The sequence below is a fragment of the Doryrhamphus excisus genome, linkage group LG13 (assembly GCF_037039965.1).
Source record: "Doryrhamphus excisus strain RoL-2023G ecotype Guam linkage group LG13, RoL_Dexc_Guam_v1.1, whole genome shotgun sequence".
NCBI classification, from domain to species: domain Eukaryota; kingdom Metazoa; phylum Chordata; class Actinopteri; order Syngnathiformes; family Syngnathidae; genus Doryrhamphus; species Doryrhamphus excisus.
The window spans coordinates 11137634-11159459 of NC_136369.1; the positions used below are offsets into that span (position 1 = coordinate 11137634).

The 21826-nt window shown below is 41.1% G+C and overlaps 1 protein-coding gene and 1 long non-coding RNA gene across 2 annotated transcripts; one reads left to right on the top strand and one right to left on the bottom strand.

Moving 5' to 3' along the window:
• The first annotated feature begins 11404 nt into the window (after positions 1 to 11404).
• Positions 11405 to 16698, top strand: LOC131139631 (uncharacterized). The gene is made up of 3 exons (XR_009132276.2): positions 11405 to 11766; positions 16246 to 16429; positions 16511 to 16698. It is a non-coding gene; the product is annotated as an uncharacterized LOC131139631 (long non-coding RNA).
• A 221-nt stretch (positions 16699 to 16919) lies between these two features.
• polr2m (RNA polymerase II subunit M) lies at positions 16920 to 21516 on the bottom strand. The gene is made up of 4 exons (XM_078795671.1): positions 21182 to 21516; positions 19979 to 20503; positions 19496 to 19718; positions 16920 to 19256 (listed from the first exon to the last, which is right to left on the bottom strand). Exons 1-4 carry the CDS (start codon positions 21289 to 21291, stop codon positions 19113 to 19115), a joined length of 1002 nt encoding a protein of 333 aa, XP_078651797.1. The 5' UTR covers positions 21292 to 21516; the 3' UTR covers positions 16920 to 19112.
• Positions 21517 to 21826: the final 310 nt, after the last annotated feature.

Here is a 21826-nt window from a genome sequence, read left to right on the forward strand (position 1 = left end):
CATCCAGGGAGCATTAAAGATGCTCTCTCTCCGCTTTACATTTCACACGTTCTGTTGATGCAGCTGCATTATTTTATTGGAGCTATTGAATGAAAACGTGATGCGCAAGCTCTGGAAATGCTACAACTACTACATTTCTGAATCACAACAAACGACCAATTTCACCTCTGACATCTTTTGGATTTAAATTTCACTTTTCATCAGCTGACATCTTACAAAGCACCGTTACACAAATGTATTTGGTTCCAGTCTTCCCTGTGCCTGAAGCAGTGGATTAAGAGCTACCATGGTTTCACATAAAAAAGGCAAAGCTTAGTTATGGTCTGCTCGAGAGGATCAGCTCACTTCCTTTAGCACACAAGACAGCGTACTGAGAAGCAGAGCTTGCCTTGGAAGATCAATGTCTGCTCTTTTGTGGCATCAGTCATGCAGCTCCTGTGTATCACAATGTCATGGGGGGGGCTCGGTGCAGAGGAGGGACGCTCCATTCCAGGGCATACAGAACCACCTGACCACCTACTGCTGCCCAAAGTGCACACACACATTTTTCTTTGGATGCCCCCCCACCCCCCCATGTTATTTTTTCTACTCAAAAGTAGGTTTATGCTAAAGAAAAAACACAAGGTCTTCTCAAGTAAAGATAACTAGTGATCCTGGATGCTCTGTAAAAAAAGACGAAAACACTGTAATGTGTAATATGTAATATGTCAGGCCAGCAGTAGTTGAAACAATATGTTATGTAGACCAACCGCTTGTCCTTCCAGATGTTACCCACATCTTTTAGAATAGCCTTTGATGGCCTATGGATGGCTTTAGTTAGCTCCGCATGTGCGCAAGTTATGTTTTTACAAGCGTTCATCTATTCGTCTGTCTATTTGTTTGTGTTCAAAGTAATTTGAAGATTTCTGAATGGATTTGGTCACGCCCGAAGACAGCTGAGATAGGCTCCAGCACCCCCCGCGACCCTCGTGAGGAAAAGCGGTAGAAAATGAATGAATGAATGGATTTGGATGAACTTTTCAGGAACTGTCAAAAATGGGATATGGAAGAACTGATTACATTTTTGGGGGGTGATCTGAATCACCGTCTGGATGTTGGGATTTTTTTTTAAAGCAGTCTTGGTCAGATACAGAAGTTTCTACAAATTCAAAAACTGATCCATAAAATGTAGAATTTTTTTTTTTGGTGTGAATCACAATGAAAAACAACAAAAATGTATGTGTAGCAGCCTCAATGTTATTACGCATTTTGTTCTGGAAACGTAATAGATAATAGTGCTTTTTGTAAGTTAATAGTTTTTTATCATTATGTCATTTGCCCCTTGAGGGCATTCGTGTGAATGTTTATAATTTTACAACTGAAACAACAACTGAACATTTAAGATTACTTTTGTATTTTGGGGAGAAAAGATTATGCTTGGAGGGCAATCCCCTTTTTTGACAGTTATTGTCATTGTCACAGAGAGGTTTATTAAAGGCCTTTAAACATTTAGACAGTTTTACATTCAATCAAGAATACCACAACAGCAACAGCTTCTGTACACCTGTTTTGCTAACATCGTTATTCTCCTTTCGCAACATTAGTTCACTTGATTATGTTGTTATTCTTCAGGATGGTACTTATTATTCTTGAGGGCTTCCGGTACATCCTGCCGAAAGTGGCAACATGGATACCATCTTCAAAGTTCAATTCAATAGTTGTATTTATTGTGTTTGGAATGTTGCTGTCTTTTGGACTCACAGCGACTTATTTATAATTTGTCGCAATCACTTAAAAAATGGTCAACACGAGGGTCGTTTTATGGCGTAATCCAAGATGACCGTGTAAACCAGGGGTCGGGAACCTTTTTGGCTAAGAGAGCCATGAAGGCCAGATATTTTAAAATGTGTATCTGTGAGAGCCATATACATTTTTTTAAACATTGAATGCAATAAAATGTGTGCATTTTTATGTAAGACCAACAGTTTTAGATATAATGGGCTCTAATTATGTAGACCAGGCACACTACCCCACGCCAATGGGGTGTGGCCAGCAAACTTTCGTGAGCAGCGCAGTGTCCAACAATAAATCAAATACTTGCTGCCATTAATGCAACTTCTGCTGCTGCATAGTTTTGCACCATACTCAGTATATTTCATTCTTTTGGCCATCTTTGCCAGAAGGCTTGGTTCTGCAGCTTTAGCTAGGTGACTATTTGACTAAAGGAGAAAAGTTTATATTTACATGTTGACATCTCAATGACCGAGGTAGACTACCGCATTACCCAGTAATAATCGAGTTTTGATGTTTGACCTGGAAAATATCAGGAAAGATGGATATGGTCGGCCGTATTGCAGTAGAAAATGGATGGACGAATTAAAATGCATAAAAAAGTTGTTGATTTTTAATATTATTTTTAACAGTCATTTCTGTTATGTTTACTTTAAAATGTTAGCAAAAATACATTTTTATTGTGGTAAGAAATGCTTGAGAGCCAGATACAGTCATCAAAAGAGCCCTACCTGGCTCCCGAGCCATAGGTTCCCTACCTCTGGTGTAAACAAACCAAGCACAAATACAGCATTTTGTACCACTCATATTAAACAAACAAACAAATTAAATCACCATTTTAGCCAACATTTTGAATGTTAACCAAAAAACACACTAACCAGGGCAGATGTTAACTGAGGTACCACTGTACTCTTGTAGGAAATAAAAAGTACTACTGTAGTTTTTTCCCCCATTTTATCATTTAATTAAGATTTATGGTTTATTATGTATATTCTGCTGTTACTTATTACTGCATAATATTTCTGACTCTGTCAACCGTATTTATGTATTTATGTATATAATATCTACAAACTCTATTAAGTTTACCATAATGCGTCTTAACACTATTACAACTAATGTAGCTTGAAAAGGTTTTAATATTTTGTCCTAACATACTCCAAATTATTACTCCCAAAGTAAAAAAAAGAAAACAGCCAACCAGGAGGAAGTGGGCCTCTTCACCTTCTCATTAAAAGGGGGCAGCTAAAGACAAGATAACCAAACCAAATAAACACCATTCTTCATATGGACCAAGAATGCCCGAGTGCTGGGATCCAGAGGCCGATTAGTGATGACGATTAGTGATCTATTTACTTTGCTGCCTCTCAGCCTTGACAAAGTCCAGCATCAGGCCCTCCAACACACACACACACACACACACACACACTTTCCAGCCATTTGTTTTGTTAAGTAGGTGCTAAATGCTACAAGGCGATTATCAGGTAAAGTGCTGATCTTCTCCATTGTCTGCTGAATTCTCAAATTTCACAGTTTTTACAGTGAAGTCACCATACTTTTGTTACATGTCTGCTCATAAGAAAAAAATAATACTCAACAAGTACTAATAGTTTGTTCACTTCCTGGGATATATAATAGAATAATATTGAGGCAATTAGGTACGTTTCTCTAATATTTTCCTCACTAAATGTATGTAAACCAACCTGTTGATCTCTGAATGAAGTGGTGGGAATGTAAGATTAAAAGTAGTTGAAGGACATTAGTAGTCCAGTGGATGAGACCACCACTAAAACAAGGCCCCCAAAGAACTTTTCTCCTTCTTTCTCCTTTCCTTCTTTTTTGTGCAAGTGCATTTATTGAGAAATGCCAGCATTGCTCTTTCTACACATCTCCAAAAGGCCAGTTTTACTCTGTCTCCACGCATTACTGCCATAGTCTGCTGAAGGCTGATCCTGTCAGCCACATCTTTCCTACAGCCGGGCCACCCAGCCTGGATGTGCCTCCAACATGTCATCCCTCTGTGTGGTCTTCAACAAAGGAGGAATAGTTGGAGACACAGGGAAGCACAGCAGTGCCAACCAGGAGAGAGATGTTTCAAAATATGACAGTGACATCTCTGGGAAGAGAGAACAGACTAAATATATTCACAAAGAAGAAGAGTACAAATAGAGGTAAGCCGTCTTCTAAATTGAAGTGAAAATCACAGCAAGTATACTTAATATAATAACTATACAAAAATACTGTAGTTTGTAAGGTAGTATATGACTACAGTACCTACAATGGGGGTTGAACAATTTTGTTTACAAGTGAAAATATATACTACATTCCATCAAATATGGATGTTTTTAGTTTTTCAGTCAAATTATTGTATTAAAGTGCTCTTGATCGCACAGACCTCACAGCTAGGAGACCAGGGTTCAATTCCACCCTCGGCCATCTCTGTGTGGAGTTTGCATGTTCTCCCGTGCATGCGTGGGTTTTCTCCGGGTACTCCGGTTTCCTCCCACATTCCAAAAACATGCTAGGTTAATTGGCGACTCCAAATTGTCCATAGGTATGAATGTGAGTGTGAATGGTTGTTTGTCTATATGTGCCCTGTGATTGGCTGGCAACCAGTCCAGGGTGTACCCCGCCTCTCGCCCGAAGACAGCTGGGATAGGCTCCAGAACCCCCCGCGACCCTCGTGAGGAATAAGTGGTAGAAAATGAATGAATCAATGAATGAAGTGCTCTTGATACCAAAAACAGTTTGAAAAAAAAAAACGTAAGTACTCACTTAATAAGAGATCATACTGCTGTGATAGATACATAAACAACTATAAAATAGGAAGGAAATTAAGTGGTGATTTTGACACGTTTTCGGAATCGACGCCATCTTGGCTGTGACTACATTGCTAGACTACTTTCTGGGAACCAGATTCAAACACTCTCGGGGGCCCCCTAGTGGTCACGGGGTGACTAAGCAGGTGCTTAGTTCGCTTATGCCTTGGGCCGACTCTGGCCACATGTATGCTTTTTTTCACTGGAAAATTAAATGAAACCCCGTAATATTATTCTAAAATTTGTAGAACATATCTAGTAAAAGGACAGAGGGACTGCAAAATAAGGTTAATAGACGAGTGACAGCAGGTCGTATTTTGAGAAATTCAGGTGTAGAACAGTACTAGTCACAACGGCAAGCAAGTGTAAACAAGCATAACAATGAAACACACACAAAGAAAGTGACATATTCACAATAACATGATCTAATATTGTGTTGTGAGGAGTAAGATATACTGGCAGTGATAGCTACAACACGAGCTAGCACATGACTAGCATGGCTAGCACAAGACAGACAGGAAGTAGCACTATATTAGCAACAGTACTAGGCTGGCTATGATGGAGAATATTAGCAGGAGAAATGAAGATTGACTTACAGTTCATGGTGGAACGAATGGGAAGTATTGAAGCATTTGTCCCCGCAAGTTTGTCAATCATCCGACGAGGTGAATGGTGTCTTTTAGAAATGTGAACAAGCTAACTCAGTCTCACTTGAGTTGTCCAGCAAACCCTTCAACACAACAACCAGGAATAACATAAAAAATATATAACAAACAACAGAAATTCACTGAACATAATAACTGTCGTGAATGGGAACTTCTGGCTTTGACGTTTTGCTCTTCCAAACCCGAAAGAACTGATGAAAAATTGTAAATATTTCAATATCCAAGCACATATCTTACACAGGAAACGCTGGTTATTTCATTTGGGCAGAAGTAAAATGTATGACAATTTTATGTAATTGGGAAAAATATAGACTTTTGCACAATTTTACTTGTTTTACTTTTAAAGTAGTTGAATCAGAACACAAGGATGAATGACATAATAGTGACGGGGCTGAGGATCAAACCCAGGTCTTATGCCAGGGCAGTTGGGAACATCAATGAACCAGATGAAATGGATGTCATTTCTACGGAGCAACAAGTGGTTGATTTCCTAAGATCTAAAGAGGTGGATGTTGACACCCAATCCACTGTATGGTAGGAACAGCACCACACCCGTCGTGGATGCATAAAGCTAACAATAACCTATTACCTAAAAATGTCATCCAATACTTCTATACAAGAGAAGAGAAAGATGATCTCAGGGAAGAACTTGAAACACTTACTGTATACGTATGCGAGGACAATGTTAAAAAGCCACAGCATTTCAGGATGTGGAATCAAACTATGGAACAAACTGAGTAAGGAACTCATACAATGCACAAGGATGAGCCAATTCAAGAAACAATACAAGCAGTTGATTTTTGCTAAATACAAGGATGAAGAGCCTTGAACCAGTCATGTTGTGTTTATTTGTTATTATATATCACAATTTTCAGCCATGTTGTTTGGTCTAGAGACAGTGCCACTGAGGAAAAGACATGAAGCAGAACCAGAGGTCGCAGAAATGAGGATGCTGAGGTTCTCATTGGGAGTGACCAGGATGGATAGGATCAGGAACGAGTACATCAGATGAACATTACATGTTAGAGACCTTGGAGATGAAGTCAGAGAGGCCAGACTGAGATGGTTCGGACATGTCCAGAGGACAGAAAGTGAAAATATTGACGGAAGAATGCTGCATAATTTGGAGCTAGCTCTCTAGTTTGCGAGTTAGCATGTGTCTCAAGACCCTGCAGTTGCGCAATATGTTGTAAATAAAAAGAGTATAAATGTGACTATAGTCGTATTTTGTCATGTCTACAGGGCTCTAATAATGCTTTGTCTACCCACCAACTATATGTGGTTTCTTAAGTTTTTATTATTTGCTGTTTTATTATTATTATTGTTATTATATTTATTACTGATTGATTGATTTTCTTTATTCTTGATTTTCTTAATTTATTTTTTATCTTATTTTGTGTAGAAAAATAAAAAGTAAGATATTCGAGAACAGTGGAATGTTTTATCAGAGCTTTTCTTGTAGAAAATTGGAACCAAAGCAAAGTTTTTAAATTTTTTTTGTTTTTAATAAAAGCGTTTTTTGTTGTTTTTTTAGGAAAACCTGATGCGGCCCAGTCTCACCCAGACCCTAGCTCCAGTGGGGCCCAAGTAAATTGAGTTTGAGACCCCTGCTGTACATCATCCTACTCCTTTTCACACATATTGGAATGCCCAAATGTAACCACGTAATGTTCCTTAAAGTCAAGCAGGCCATACTATACTCCCCTCATTACAGTACATCCTTAAAATGCAGTGACAAAGGTTTCAGTGGGGACTAAGTTCTATACGTTCTATACATGTAACGACATGGGAAAGAGAGCACAAAGACGTGATTGGTGAGCAGCTGGCTGATTTTAAGACATGTAGCATCGCTGCTGTGTTATATGGAGATCTTATTAATGACCATTCATGTGAAGTCCACATCCTGTCCCTAAGCCTCCAGCCTACAGTATATAGTATATGTTTCGATGGTTTCAAACAGCGCACACATGAACACAATAAGCATACATTCAATCTCTTGGGCAGCCTATTTTTATTTCCTGGCAGTGCACTCATTGCCAAGTAAGTTATCCATATGTTAGCAAACACCACACTACAAATGCTTAGCCTGAGAGAAACAACAACGTGTTCTCCATCATTTGTTGTGAAAACAGTACCTCTGGTGGCCTGCCCCCCCCCCCCCCCCCCCCCAGCCCCCGCACTGCATTTCCCCCACTGTAAATCATGATGAAATGGCTTGCAGGTGTCAGGATTAAAGTATACTCTCAAAGGACACAATCACAGCTGCTTCTCTACTTTTGCCAGGTCCTTATTGCTGTTTGTTTATTTAGGGTGATAGTGTCTTGAGGTACCACTGCTGGCTCTGGTCCAGTGTAGTCCCAAAAGGATAGTGGCTCTGGTGCTCGGATGTATTATCGACTTAAATCAGGAGTATCCCAAGTGCGACTTATTTTCATTTTAAGCCAGCAACTTATTTTTTCGAATATTCCAAAAATAAAATAAATCAGATATACTATCAGATATTATGAGGTCCCTCATTTATGGCTGTTAATTGGTTCCAGACTGGACCCTGATAAGGGAATTCCCATGAATATATGGAGTATTTATGTAGTTATGGGGGGGATAGTTATGTACAGAAAACCGGTTTACATTCCAAACTGTTATTTTTAACTTTATTATAGCCCTGTGAACATTAAACAACACCCCTGCAGTTACAATCCTATTATCAGTAGTATCATTAAACATTTACTATTATTAGTGAGGATCCAATTTATTTACTCAAACTTCAGTTTCAAACGGAGTAGGAAAGAAGTTCAGAAACGTACCACTTCCACACGGAATTGGAGGATAACTTCTTTTCACTATGTAATCTCAGAGATGCCATGGGTGACTCCATGCAGTGTCAAGGTAATCTATTGTAATCTAATGTCATGCATTTCTCATCAATGTAACATTAGTGATAGTACCTAGTGACCAGAATACTACATATAACTTATCTTTGAATATTTTCTGACTACTGTAATAATAGGGCATAGTGAAAAACACGAAACAGCAATCATTTATTAAGGAATTAATTTTCAAAAATAGAGTGAAGTATGTAGTGAGGAATGACTGTACATTGTACATTGTACTGTCACATATAACGCAAAGCTAAGATGTGGATGTTTTGTTCTTATAAGCTTAGCACATATTTACCTATATTGGATTGGTTATTGCATCTTTACTGCACAAAAGTGACCGCTTGTAAAAAGTTAGAACACCCTGACTTAAATCCTCTCTTCCTTTCATTAATTGCACAACATACAACATTTAATTTGAATATTTAATCACATGTGAGAACCAGAATTTCTTGTGGAACCAATAAACAGTCAATCGGTCACAGAGCATTGTCTTCAAGCGGTTATGGTTCCTAGTGTACCGACAGTCTTCAATAAGTATTTGAAAAGCATTCCAGAAGTCAGAAAAATGGCAACAAGAACCTTGCTTTTTTGCATAAAATCTGTCACTGAAGAATTGCAGTTTTCCATACCACCTTGTTAGAGACACGGGGGAGCTGGAGCGTATCCCAGCCGACTTCAGACGTGAGACAGCGTACACACTTGGCTGGCTAGTTAGTCACTGATTTCTAAGATCTATGAAGAAACTGAATCGCTCAAAGAGAAACAAGCCACTATTGATCATATTGGAGCTGTCACCGTGGAAACCCTCATACATACTCATCTGTAATGAGGATAATTCCTCCAGACTTTAAGAGCTGAAAAGTGGAAATGAGCACATCCACTGATATAGATCTTTCTCCCAGCAGACGCTTGGACTTGTCAGGTGTAACTAATAACATTAATGATGGCGCCGGTCCATTTAGGTGGCCCAGAAAACCAAGCACAAGTGAGCCAGCGTGTACAAAGGAGATCCTCGGCACCAGGCAAGGCCTCCAGGAAATGCAGAATACTGCTGTGTTGGACAAGACAAACTGCTGTGAGAAACAACAAAATGGCCCTTAATGGAATGCTTCCTCACTTGACACAATGAAAAAAAAAACTCAAAAAGATAAAGGAAAAGGAGAAACGATCAGTTGATGTGGGAATTTGGATGAATGAAAAGGCATACCGTATCAAACTGCTGATTTAGGTTTTTGGATCACTTGTGTATAGTCTCTACCGGTTCCAAGCACGTCCCAGCCTCACTACACATGCAAGTTTGACGTAAATCGAGCACTTTCAAAGACTGCTCTGGCGTTATCACGCTTGGACTTTGAAGAATGATCACCTTGTAACTCAATCCAAAACCACTAGGAGTTATTATGTCAGCTTACGGAGGAGAATATTTGCCAGATCTTTCACCTTAGATACCCTGAACATCATTCATTCATTTTCTACTGCTGGATGAGATGAAGCTTATCACAACTGACAATGGGCAAGAACTGGACTGGTCACCAGCCAATGGCAGGACACACTGGGGGAAAATGACTTTTGAGTGTATTTAATGTCAGGAGAATGTCGACTGGGGTGAGTCGTGACAATTGAAATATTCAGATATTACATTGGGTTGTCGTCATAACTCACTTGGGGGTCGGTGATGTCATCATTTTCAAAAAGACTTGTGTTGCTTGTCTACACAAAAATTACAAACCAGTGTTTTCAGATTTTCCAATCACCAAGAACGCCATTTCCTTGTTGATGAAAGGCTGAAACCATAAAAAACTGAAGGAAATCTCAACCTCATGATTCATCTGTGAGGTTACGTTACATTAGGTTACTAAGGTTACTACGTTAGGTTACTTGTGGGTGTCGAATTGAGGATATGGACAGACTAAATAACCAAACAGGTATGTGAAAACCAGAGTATTTATTCCTGATATAAACAATATCTAATACAGACGTCCGGCTTAGTTGCTTTCCCTGTATGCCAACAGTAAGTTGGGTCTTAATACAGCGCAGCAGCAAAAAGCACCCTTTCTTTCCCTGCCCGGCTTTTTATACATTTCAAGATAGTGCAAGACGTGGACCAATCAGCACGCGTTGTCACCCTGGTTTCAGCATCACCGGCCCATCTCTGTCTTTCTTGTCAGCAAGGACGATGCCAGGACATCTGGAACGTTCTACAATCATACATACCAGATATCTCCTGCCTTGGTCATCACTCAAGTTCTCTTGTGTGTGTGTGTGTGTGTGTGTGGTGTCAAGGGTCAAACTAAGTTTGTCAGTACTTGTGAAAATATGTGTTTGTATTTAACTGTGTTTAAGCTATACGCTGCATCGCGTACTAAAAAACATCTTCATAAGCTATGTGCTTGATTTTAACTTTATTGTTAGCTAGCCAAAATATGAGTTAAATACCTTCAATACTTTGTCGTTTTGACATGAAAATGTTTCGGTTTTCGATTTAGAAAGCCACATAATGAGGAAGAAAGGAACTGTTTGACCTTTGACATCAGCTAGCTCAGCCATCTTGTTTCAGACACAATCACTATCAAAAGGGTTCCAGACCGGAATTATGTCCACTAAAGTGCTGACTGTTGGACATTGATACAGCAGACTTCACTTACGGTGATGGTAATATCATAAAGAGTCATTATCAAAGAACCTACTTAACTCAATTAGATGATAAAATATACGGTAAGTAGGGATTTATAAAAGGTAATGTATTGTCCTGAGTCAGGCATGTTAATGGACTTTAATTTCCTACTTTGAAGAAACAACTCCCAGGATGTTTTATGATCATTGTGTGAGGTAGACGAGATGAAGAAGGAAAAAAAAAGGACAACCACATGAAAAGGGATGTAACGTAACCTAACAGATGAATCATGACACGTTTACTGCCTATCTGCATGTGTCACACACAAAAAAGACAAAGATAGAGGACTAGCATAACTCTTCCAAAAACACCAAGAGCGTGTAAAAAAAACCCAAAAAAACAGGCTTGACCATCATCCCCTTACCTTGGCAGAGGTGAAAAAAAAGATTAAATGTTGGAGAATTCAGGAAAATGCGTTCTGGATGCCCTGTAACGGTGTTATGCCGGCTATAGATGCGCGCCCCATCGACATCACGTGACCAGAAGTGAGCTTTGTTTACAAGCCAACGTGATATATGAATATTTCGAGTGTCACGGTATTTTCTTGTCTTATACTACCAAAATGACACACATGTTATTCCACTTTCTCGTAAATTTAGACCAGCCTTGGAAAGCGAAAGACGACGGATTTAAGCGCATGCGTACTTTCTTCTTCGATAATATGGTGTGTCACGTGGTTCCATCACTGCGTCTAATCCGGGACAACGTGGACGCTCCCATGTGTACAGGACCTAAAAGTCAACGAGCCAGTGAAGTGGATGTGCTATCACGGCATGGCTATTGTAACCGAACTGGGAGTGGTAGCACCTGCTTTAAGAAGCATACGTGATGAAGCTTATAAAAAGAGGTCACATGGGAGCTACAGTACGTTCCTTGGTTCTTTGAACGCTTCCTGCATCCACACTCTGCTTTTTATTAGCCAGTACCATGGCAGCACCTGCAGGGATGTACACACACGGCAAGTAGGACCATCTGCAGCCTGTAAATGTTATGTTTGCTAGAGTGTATTACATTCTTCATTTGTCACAGCCCTATTTCAAATGTTCTTTTGATGCCTTATGCTCATGGAAATAAACAGCCAGAGAAAAGTAGTTCATGAATCAAGAGAACTGCTCCTCTACTGTTATGTGTATTATATATTATAGTATATGCTGATGTCATTTTAATCACAGTGCACACGGAAACAAAACTACAATTCAAATCCATATTTACAAATAATGAGAGGTTAGAGGTTAGGAGAAATAATGAGGGCTGCACAGCGGTGGTGGAAAAGTGGTTAGCGCGCAGGCCCCGCAGCTAGGAGACCCAAGTTCGATTCCACCCTAGGTGTGGAGTTTGCATATTTTCCCTGTGCATGTGTGGGTTTTCTCCGGTTCCCTCCGACATTCCAAAAACATGCTAGGTTAATTGGTGACTCCAAATTGTCCATAGGTATGAATGTGAGTGTGAATGGTTGTTTGTCTATATGTGCCCTGTGATTGGCTGGTGTCCAGTTCAGGATGTATCCCGACTCTCCCCCGAAAAAACAGGTGGGATAGGCTCCAGCACACCCCGCGACCCTCTTGAGGTTAAACGGTAGAAAATGAATGAATGAATGAAAGGTTTGCTCAGCGACAGGTGGTTAGCGCGCAGGCCTCGCAGCTAGGAGACCCGACTTCGATTCCACCTTAGGTGTGGAGTTTGCATGTTCTCCCCGTGCATGCGTGGGTTTTCTCCGGGTACTCCGGTTTCCTCCCACATTCCAAAAACATGCTAGGTTAATTGGCGACTCCAAATTGTCCATAGGTATGAATGTGAGTGTGAATGGTTGTTTGTCTATATGTACCGTGTGATTGGCTGGCGACCAGTCCGGGGTGTACCCCGCCTCTCACCCGAAGACAGCTGGGATAGGTTCCAGCACCCCCACGACCCTCGTGGGTACAAGCAGTAGAACATGAATAAATGAAAAATGAATGAGGATGAAAGTCAATCATGTGAACCACTACATTACTCACGCCCATCCAATACCATCCATCTATTTTTTATGCTCACTAGTGACCCCCCCAGGGTGGCGGGTGGATCCTATACCAGGTGACACCCTATAGACACCCAAATAGACAAACTACCATTCACACTCAATGTTGATTCCCCACTGAGTGTCTTATCATGTCTACTTTCAACACCACCAGACAAGTCCACCAAGGTATTACTCTGCCGCACGCACATAACGACTTATTTTTCTATTAGCACAATATCAATAATTCATGAGAGTGGTGGCACAGACCTCTATGCAATGGGCCAAGCAGCTGAATGACACTTTACATAGACACAGGAAACAAGAAATAAAAGTGGCCACATTACTCTGGATCAGCACATTTACCACATAGTTATAGATACCAGATGTAGCATCAAACATGACTATGCAGAAACAACCAGATGAGAACAGGAGATGTTGGAAGCCCACACTCGGCAAGAATGATGATGAATCTGCAGATTGTTTCATGTAGAATACACATGAATGCTGTTGGCCCTGTAGTCAGTCATGGATGCCCACAAGTGCAGTTTGGCCTCTCAGAGGTGCTGTATGAAATATTATCAGTGTTGAAATTCCTTTCTTTAAGACGGAGTAGCTACCTTGCTTTGAGCTGAAAGAAAAGAATACATTGCAGGACTCCTACTTCCTCTCAAGCTCCTTCAGTTTATCACCCCCGTTCTCCAAGCGTCCTGTGGGGTCAGAGCCGTGCTCTCCAACATGCTGAACTCCAATCAAAAACACGTGGCCTGCGGGCTTGGAATGGTCACAACATTACAGCGTATAAACGAGCCAACTACTTCATATAGAGGCCCCCTAATTGTTGGGCTGAGGAGGATTTCTGCTTTATTTTACTGCACCGTTTTACTATTGTTGTTCTGGCACAGGGCCCGGGCCCGAGCTGAGCGTCCAACACACACTTCATGAATATAATATTACAAACAACAAGCAATAATGGACAAAACTGCACGTCACCCATTCTCTGGAGTTGATACTTTTTTCTCAGCGGTATGAAATATAGCAGCGTTTGGCTATTTACTTGATTCCCACCACTCACACTTTAGCATGTTACTACTGCAATCCAATACAAGATTTGACATTTATAGCTTCTTAATATTGTGGAGTTTTTGTTTTATTGCCATTTTAATGGAATATTATGTATGCTTCGTGGCACATAACACCAAACCTGAATGTCAGTGATGGAATGTAAACTTGTGGTGTTGTTAGGCTGTTAGGACTTAAACACATGTGTGTTTTGTTTGATTGGCACATAACAGTACCCAGATTTCTATAATCCTATGACTAGGTAATTGTAGGGTAAAGTGCACTGACATAATCAGCTGGGCCTTTTGGGACAGATAATGGGAAGGGATGGTTAGAGACATGTGAAGTTTAGATTTCACTTTCTTGTATAAAAAAGAGGTTAGTGTTTCATTAAAAGTGCAGCTTTATTCTCGTCTAAAAACAGCACAGGGTTCAGATTTCTCCAAAGAGAGTAAACAGAGAAGATGCCTGAAAAGAGAGGGGGATAAATACTTGGACAAAAGTGCATTGTTGTTGTAACCTTAATGGGAATACAATAATAAGAATTTTCCTCCTCATTATCACCAAGTGGATGGGCCAGGTCTCTTGTTGCCCCCCGAGCCCCCCCCCCACACCACCCCTGCCGAGCCCTGGCAAGCTAGCGCATCCCCACAGGGATGGCTTCCTTGCTGTGATGAGCTTTTGACAGGCCCCAAAACAGGCCGCTTAATGCTGTGCCAGGCCAGACATGGAGCGGCTGGGACGCTGGCAGCTTCTTGGCCCGCACCGCACATCACGGGCCTCAACACACTCTACCCCTCCTTTTCCTCTTCATCCTCCTCTTTCTCCTCCCTGCCCGCCTTTCCTTTCTAGTGCCTCTGGATTGTTATGCAAAGCTTTTCCAAGCAGAGATTGTGGGAGCTATTTCAAGCGCAGATGTATGGCGTATGATCACATTGAACGTCTCGTTGCATAGCACCATAAGTAGGTCCAGACTGAGATCTACTGCTCTCTCGGTTCAAACACCAGGTGCAGCTGGGACATGCGCCACACCTCAGACTGAGGCATCCATGTTCTTGCAGCTTGCGTGGGATCGATTCCTGTGCATTATATGCTGCATTCACACTCCGGTTCAAGGTGTATAGAACAGCATAAGCAACGCATAGAGTACATTTATGACCACTACTGATAGTGATAGTGGAGTTTCCTCATCCATGCCGTAAAGCATCACACACTTAAACCTATTGAGTACATGATGACAGATCCCATTTCTTTCAACAACCAACTTATTGGCAGGGGACAAGGGACTACTGCCATCTAGTGTTTCACTGAGGCAACTACCAACAGGGGAAGCATTTAAACCCTACATGCAGTCAGTGCATCTGCTACGAGAGTGACGACACAAGCATAAGTCATCACAGCTTTTTTCCATTTGTGGTCCATTTTGTGGCTTTGGGATTGTAAACATTGGTCCAAGGAGAAGGAAACACTAAACGTGCGTGGGGGCATTGTTAACCCCCACTGACTGATTTAGTGGACTTGTTGGAAGAATCATCTGAGCCGCGTCAAAAAAACAAAAAAAAAACATGCACATTGCACCATAATGAGAAGCACGTGTGCTCTTCCTTAGAGAAACGATCTTTGGTCATCAACGTGATTGCAAATGCACGCAAGTGAACCAAACACCTTTGGTAAGGGAGGATGGACACTACTTCTTGGTGCTGTTCTTCAGAGTAGACATTTGAATGTGTGAAACAAAGCAGGGCTCCAGAGATGTTCCCACATGACCAATTTAACACATGTAAAGTTAAATACACACACAATGGGTACAGCTGCCCCCCCCCCCCCCACACGGACGTGTTAACACTTTACCCCTGTCTGCATTAAGAATACAACTGGTTCCCAGTTGTTGTTGTTGGGGTTTTAACAGAAACTACCACGACAGTTTAAACGCCTTATGAACACGTCAGTAGTGTACATGCACTCAAGAAAACCGAACTATTGCGTGAATGGGTTGAAGCCAGCTTTTAAAAAATAAAAAAAATACACATAAACACCTTAATTTGATTGTGTTTGACTCTTCAAAAGTTGGATGAACACTATGGAATTGAAAACCAGATTCCTGAGTGTGTATGCTCTAAGATTAAAACATTGACAGTAAATCACACCCATTGTTTTTTTTAAGGGAGGGATGTCTTGATTTTAATGGTTTTCAATAACAATTATGGTTGATTTTATTATTTTGTCATAATATTTAATGTTGTTCTTTGTTTACCCTAATTGACTACCCTAATTAAAACAATATGGTAATTATGTTTTTTATGCTGCCAAGTGAACCACAGCAATAACTAAACTATAAATCAAGTTTCCTTCCTTTTGCTGGCTCTCAATTTGTCCCATATTATAGTTTAAAGAGGCTCTCTAAGCATCGCTCTCCAAAACTAAATCATGGATTGGATTAACTGCCCTGGTGTATCACAGAATTTGGAAGACGGGGACAGCAGTACAAGATCGCCAGCAGCTGCCAGTCATGATTGATGGATGGACCAAGAGACCAGAATGGACAGAGTAGCCAAGTCTATTGGAATGAGGTTACTAACTCTAACCCAAACAATCCGTCAATGCAGATTAAGTCTACATTTCGGCCTCCCCACCACAACCCTTCTTTACAGACACCTGTTGATTGTTGACTCTGTCTGGGGTCGTCTCCATGGCAACTGCTGCATTATTGCGATGGCACTTCGCCGCTTCATTCGATTGCGGTGGCTGGCAGCCTGCGCTGGAACACCTACACCCCCTTTCCCCCTTCTCCTGGTAAAAGTATTTGAGTTCCAATATTGTAAAGTGTGCTTATTTGTGCCCATGTTGCTGTTTTTTTTTTTAACAGTCCCACATTGTACTCCCCTAGTTTGGGGTTGTTGTTTTTTCTCTCTCCTGGTATTTTGTATATATATATATGGACAGGCCATTCTGAAGTTTATTGTTATGGATCTGGATTTTTTCCCCTCCAATAATTATAATATGACCTGTGACTTCTACAATTCAAGTCTGATTTGGAGAATTTTGCAAAGAAGAGTGGAAGAAAAACAACTGAGGTTTGAAAAATACATTTTTTTCAAGCAGCTGCAAATACGAGCCCAAAAGTCCTCTGGCACTTTGCTCATAATTTGAAAATCGCTCAAGTTATGCATTAACCTGACAAAACTATGGTTATGCTGGAAGACTGAACTTTCATGCTCAACAAAAAAAGATAATTTTTCAATTTGAAGCATGCAAGCCTCTGTGTGGCGAACTATTTGAACGCTAAAAGAAACAGGTGGAATCTGGTCAAAGTGGGGGGTATCAAAAGAACGGAATGTCAACATGTAAAGAAGTCATTCATTGGACTGTTTGATGTACTGAATATGTTTGAATGTATGCATGGCCAGACAGCTGCAGACAGCATGCTCATATCAAAAGCAAGATTCCTCTCACACACCTCTCATAGTGACATATCTGCAGACATCAACTCAGTGTGAAGAAAAAGCTAAACAGTATTGTCTTCCAGATAGAACTTCATGGCCAGCACCTGCCCGGAGTGAGAAATGTACTGCACAAGAAATTAAGACAATTCATCAGTAAATCACATGAGTGATTGGGATGATAAAACAGGAAAAAAAACAGCTTGACTTGACTCATGTCTTGTGCAGCAAAGAAAAAGGGAGGGCTGTTTCTGATGAGGATGTGAAGATAGGTTGGATCATCATCTGCACAAAGCTGCTGTGCGCTACATTATTTCATCTTCACGTGTGCCCTAAAAAAAATATGACAAGTGGAAAAAGCATGAGCTCAGACTTTGCAACCTGGCAGATATAATCCAATCAAGGTGCAGAGGGCCCAAATTGATGCATACATCATACTTTATATCTAATTTAAGACCGAGCTGACTGTTCTTGATCATTGCAATCCATTTCCCTTCCAAAACATCAAATTATTCCTATTCCCGCGTGACGTGTAATTTCGGACGTGAGAGCTGGAGCAAATCACTTGCAGACTACTTCATGGGGTGCTTAAAATGTGAGACAGGGGCCCGGGCGCGCAAACACAAGTATAAACAACCTCATCAGTGGACAAGCTTTGATAGAAAGTGTGTGAATGGTTCCTCCTTGATGACATTATTCTGAGTGCACCATCCGCAAGAAACAAAAAGTGCCCCATAATTGGGAACAGTCAGTGAGGTGGGCTGTGATTAATTCCAGCGCAATGAGCATTCTCTGTGGAGAGGATTTGTTATTGGACATCCTCCACACGGGCCACTCTGGAGCCTATCAGCAATCAGAAGGGGCTTTAGAAATCATTTCTACAACATTTCCTAAAGGTTATCACGGGGCATCTGTAGACGTCACCCTGACCCCTATGACCCCACCCTCATCACCTAGAATGGTCTTCCTCAAAGAGCCGTCTCTCAGCATCAGGTTGTTTGAATTAAGATGACGAGCAGTTCAAGTGCTGGATGAGGGATGATGCGAAAGGTACCGTCTGTAACTGGCACATCTTATCTACCAACATTATTAGCAAAGCTGAGACGCTATTTGCCATGTTACATTAACCTGCTGTCTGCCCATCATCGCCCGCCATGGCCAGCAACAACATCATCCAAATTCAGTCCAGATGTCTCAGGCCTTCCAGCTTCAATATTTCACTCCCTCCTGGATTAACGTTATCGAGCGTGTCACTGATGTCTGCGGGATAACACCTCACAGCGCCTTCAGCTGCACCTCTTCAATGACTTATCCCACCTGCATTTTTGTGCTAAGAAAACATTATTAAATGCTGCTAACAAATACCTCATACTCACATGGCAACACAATGTTATGTTCACTTTTGACTCAAAAGGACTACTTTTTTTTTATATTATTTCTATGAAAAATACAATGACTCTTTCATGCATTAGTATACTCAAGCCCATACCATTTCATTAAATAGCAATGTATTTATTTGTCATTGTTCGCATTTAAATCTAAATCATGGCCAAGGAAAGGGCTTTATGTTGCTAAAATTGTTCAGCCAGGACTTTCTTCTGCTTGCTTCAAATCGTTTGATATAAATATTTTGATGTTTAATTTGTATGAAAAAAATGTATATTTCACATGTAGCACCTGAATCAAGAACATGAGAGTATCCATGCAAGAAACAGTAATACCTGATACCAAATAAAATTTGTAGCCTTCAAATTCCATCCACTATTCAGGCAAAGTTTTTCTCGGGGTTCAGAGGTCACACAAACTTCCAGGGTCAGTCTTCTTCTGAGGAGAGCTGTGCTCCTTCATCATGTACCTCCCTGTAGGCCGCCATGGGGCCGCTGTCAGGACTGTAGGTGTCCATGCAGATCTTCAATCCCTCAGACAGTTTTTGTGCTGCCATCTTGGCCTGGAGCTCCTGTCATGAACCAGAAAACATGACTAGACCCACCACACTAGGCTCAAGGAACGCTTAGTAACAACAGGTAGTTGCAGGTGAAATGCTGCCACCTAGTGCTGTTACAAGGATAAAGCATTCTAATGCAATTGGCCAATAAAATCGGAATCTACTGTTAAACGTGAATCTGGCAGATATTGACATATAGTGACATATATGGTTGACATGGAATTTTTATGAACTCAGCAATCTGGACTAACCTGCTGTTTCTTAGTCTGTTCTCTCAGGAGGTCTGCAGACTCTTGCAGAGACAGAAGCTGGGCTGGGTTGTGGTGGAGAGGAGGTAGCTTTGCGGCCGTGATGTCATCCAGGTGTTTTTTGTCACGCTCCCTCCTGGCCTGTGCCGAGAGCGGAGACGACCCCTCAGACGACAGGCTGGGTGATGAGGGGCCAGACGGAGAGTTGTTGCCTCTGTTTGCCCGCCTGGAAAGTCAGGAAGGTTGAAAGGGAAACATTACTAATTAACCATCCATCCATCTAACGCTTGTTCTCCTGAGGGTTAAGGGTGAGCAGGAGACTTCGGGTGAGAGACAGGTAGCTAACTAATTGCAAGGTACATATTGGAAAAACAACCATTCCCACCTCTGATCAATTTAAATTCTCTAACTAGCTTAACATGTTAACAAATGATACAGTATGATAATGAAAGATATCAAAATTGACATTTGATATGATCTACTCACTGGTTTGGTTTGAATTTAGGACGAGGGGTGGAAGTATTCTCCGCCCTTTCAAGGACTGTTACAATGTGAGGCTTTTTTGACGTCTGCTTCCTGAAAAAGTAATTATCCTCCTTATCCTTGTTTTTACCACTACAACCAGTGCCAGTAGAGATGGTGACCCTTCCCAAGGTTTCTTCAAGGTCGCTCTCTTTTGCCCCAACAGAGTTCAGAGAAGCCCCAAAGGCGGCCGTCACCATGGTTTCAGCAGCAGCCTCTCTGCTGACAAGTCCAACCACAGTGTCGTCCTGCTCCGCATGAATGCAAGCAGGTAACGCTTCCGTCGACTGTGAGGTTGCTACCTCACTTTGCACCGCATGTTGCTGCACAGTGAAGGCTTGCTGGTATTTGGACTGAAATTCTGTTCTGGCTGCCGACACCAAACTCTTCCTCCTGTCATCTTCATCACGGTGTTCAATGGCAAGACGTATCCTTTCTGCAAAGTCCCTCAGCTTCTTCCCTTTGTCAGGAAGAGTCTCTATTAAATTCCTACAAACACAACAAAATATCCAAATCAATCATTTATGGTATAGGTAAAAGGTTATAATTACGGATGTCTGATATTGGCTTTTTTGTCAAAAAACAATATAGCCGATATTGTCCAACTCAGATATCGATATGTGTAACATGACATATCTGCTGTGGTGGAAGGAACACCACAATGCGTTGCATTTTGAATGAATATCACTGTTGACAGTTTCATTCCAAACTCTTGAAGTCTGATTAGGCTCTTGAATTGGATGTTATTACATTGTACAATGTATGTTGTGGGCCTAATGTTAAACTGTCCAGAAGGTCATTAAATATGTTGATTTATATAATTAAAAAACCCCGAAAGGACTCCTTATTCAGCTTGATAGCATCCCTCACCGCTGGTGTCCACCAATGGGTTCTAGGATTACTACCACAACAGGCACCGACCACCTTACGGCCACAGTGGCCTCGACAATGGTGGCAAGGATACTACTGATTATTTTAAGACAATGTATTGTCCAAGTTTGATGGCATAATCAAGTGTTGACAAGTCTGGCAGGGCGTTCTCCATATTTAATTGACAGCCCAACCTGTTCATCATGGAACATGCATTGTTAGAGTGTTTGTTTTGCTGGTTATTGGGCGTTTGAAGTCTTCATTAAACTAAGATTCAATACATCGTGTAGACCTTACTTGTTCGAGAGTACGGCGTTCTGTCGCAGCAGTAGTTCTTGGAGCTGTTCTCTACTTTGGTTCCTCAAGTCTCCAACCTGTCCCTGGCGCTCTGTCCACGGCGAGGACATCACAGCTAGCTAAACAAGTTAGTCACAGCCGCTCACAAACAGCGGAAACTAGCTATACACTTCTCAACGCGGCATTATTCATAAAATAAACATTTTCAATCGAATCTGACGAAAGAATCAGTTGTTTGGTGGGCGAGAAAGCTAAATTAATACCATTAAAAGCGATACATTTTGAAGAGACAACACTTTCAAAGTGTTCTTCTTCTTCTTCGTTGGTAAGCATGAAATGCCTTCTACTTCCCCCAGTGGTGAAAGAGGGTACTGTGAGCAGTTAAACACAATGAAAGGGTTTTAGCACCTCTCACAGGCCAGATATGTTATAGCAGGCATCCACAATGCTATCTGGGTCTAAAGCTTGTTGGAGTTTGAGTTAATTAAAAAATTGTCATTTTTCTCACATATGAATGTACAGTTATTCTTCTGACATAACTTACCGAACAAGTTGGATATTTTTGTAATGCCAACATAACCATTTAGGTATGCATTTCGTCTGTAGAATTACATTCAAATCTTTATTTTCAACTGTTTATTCAAA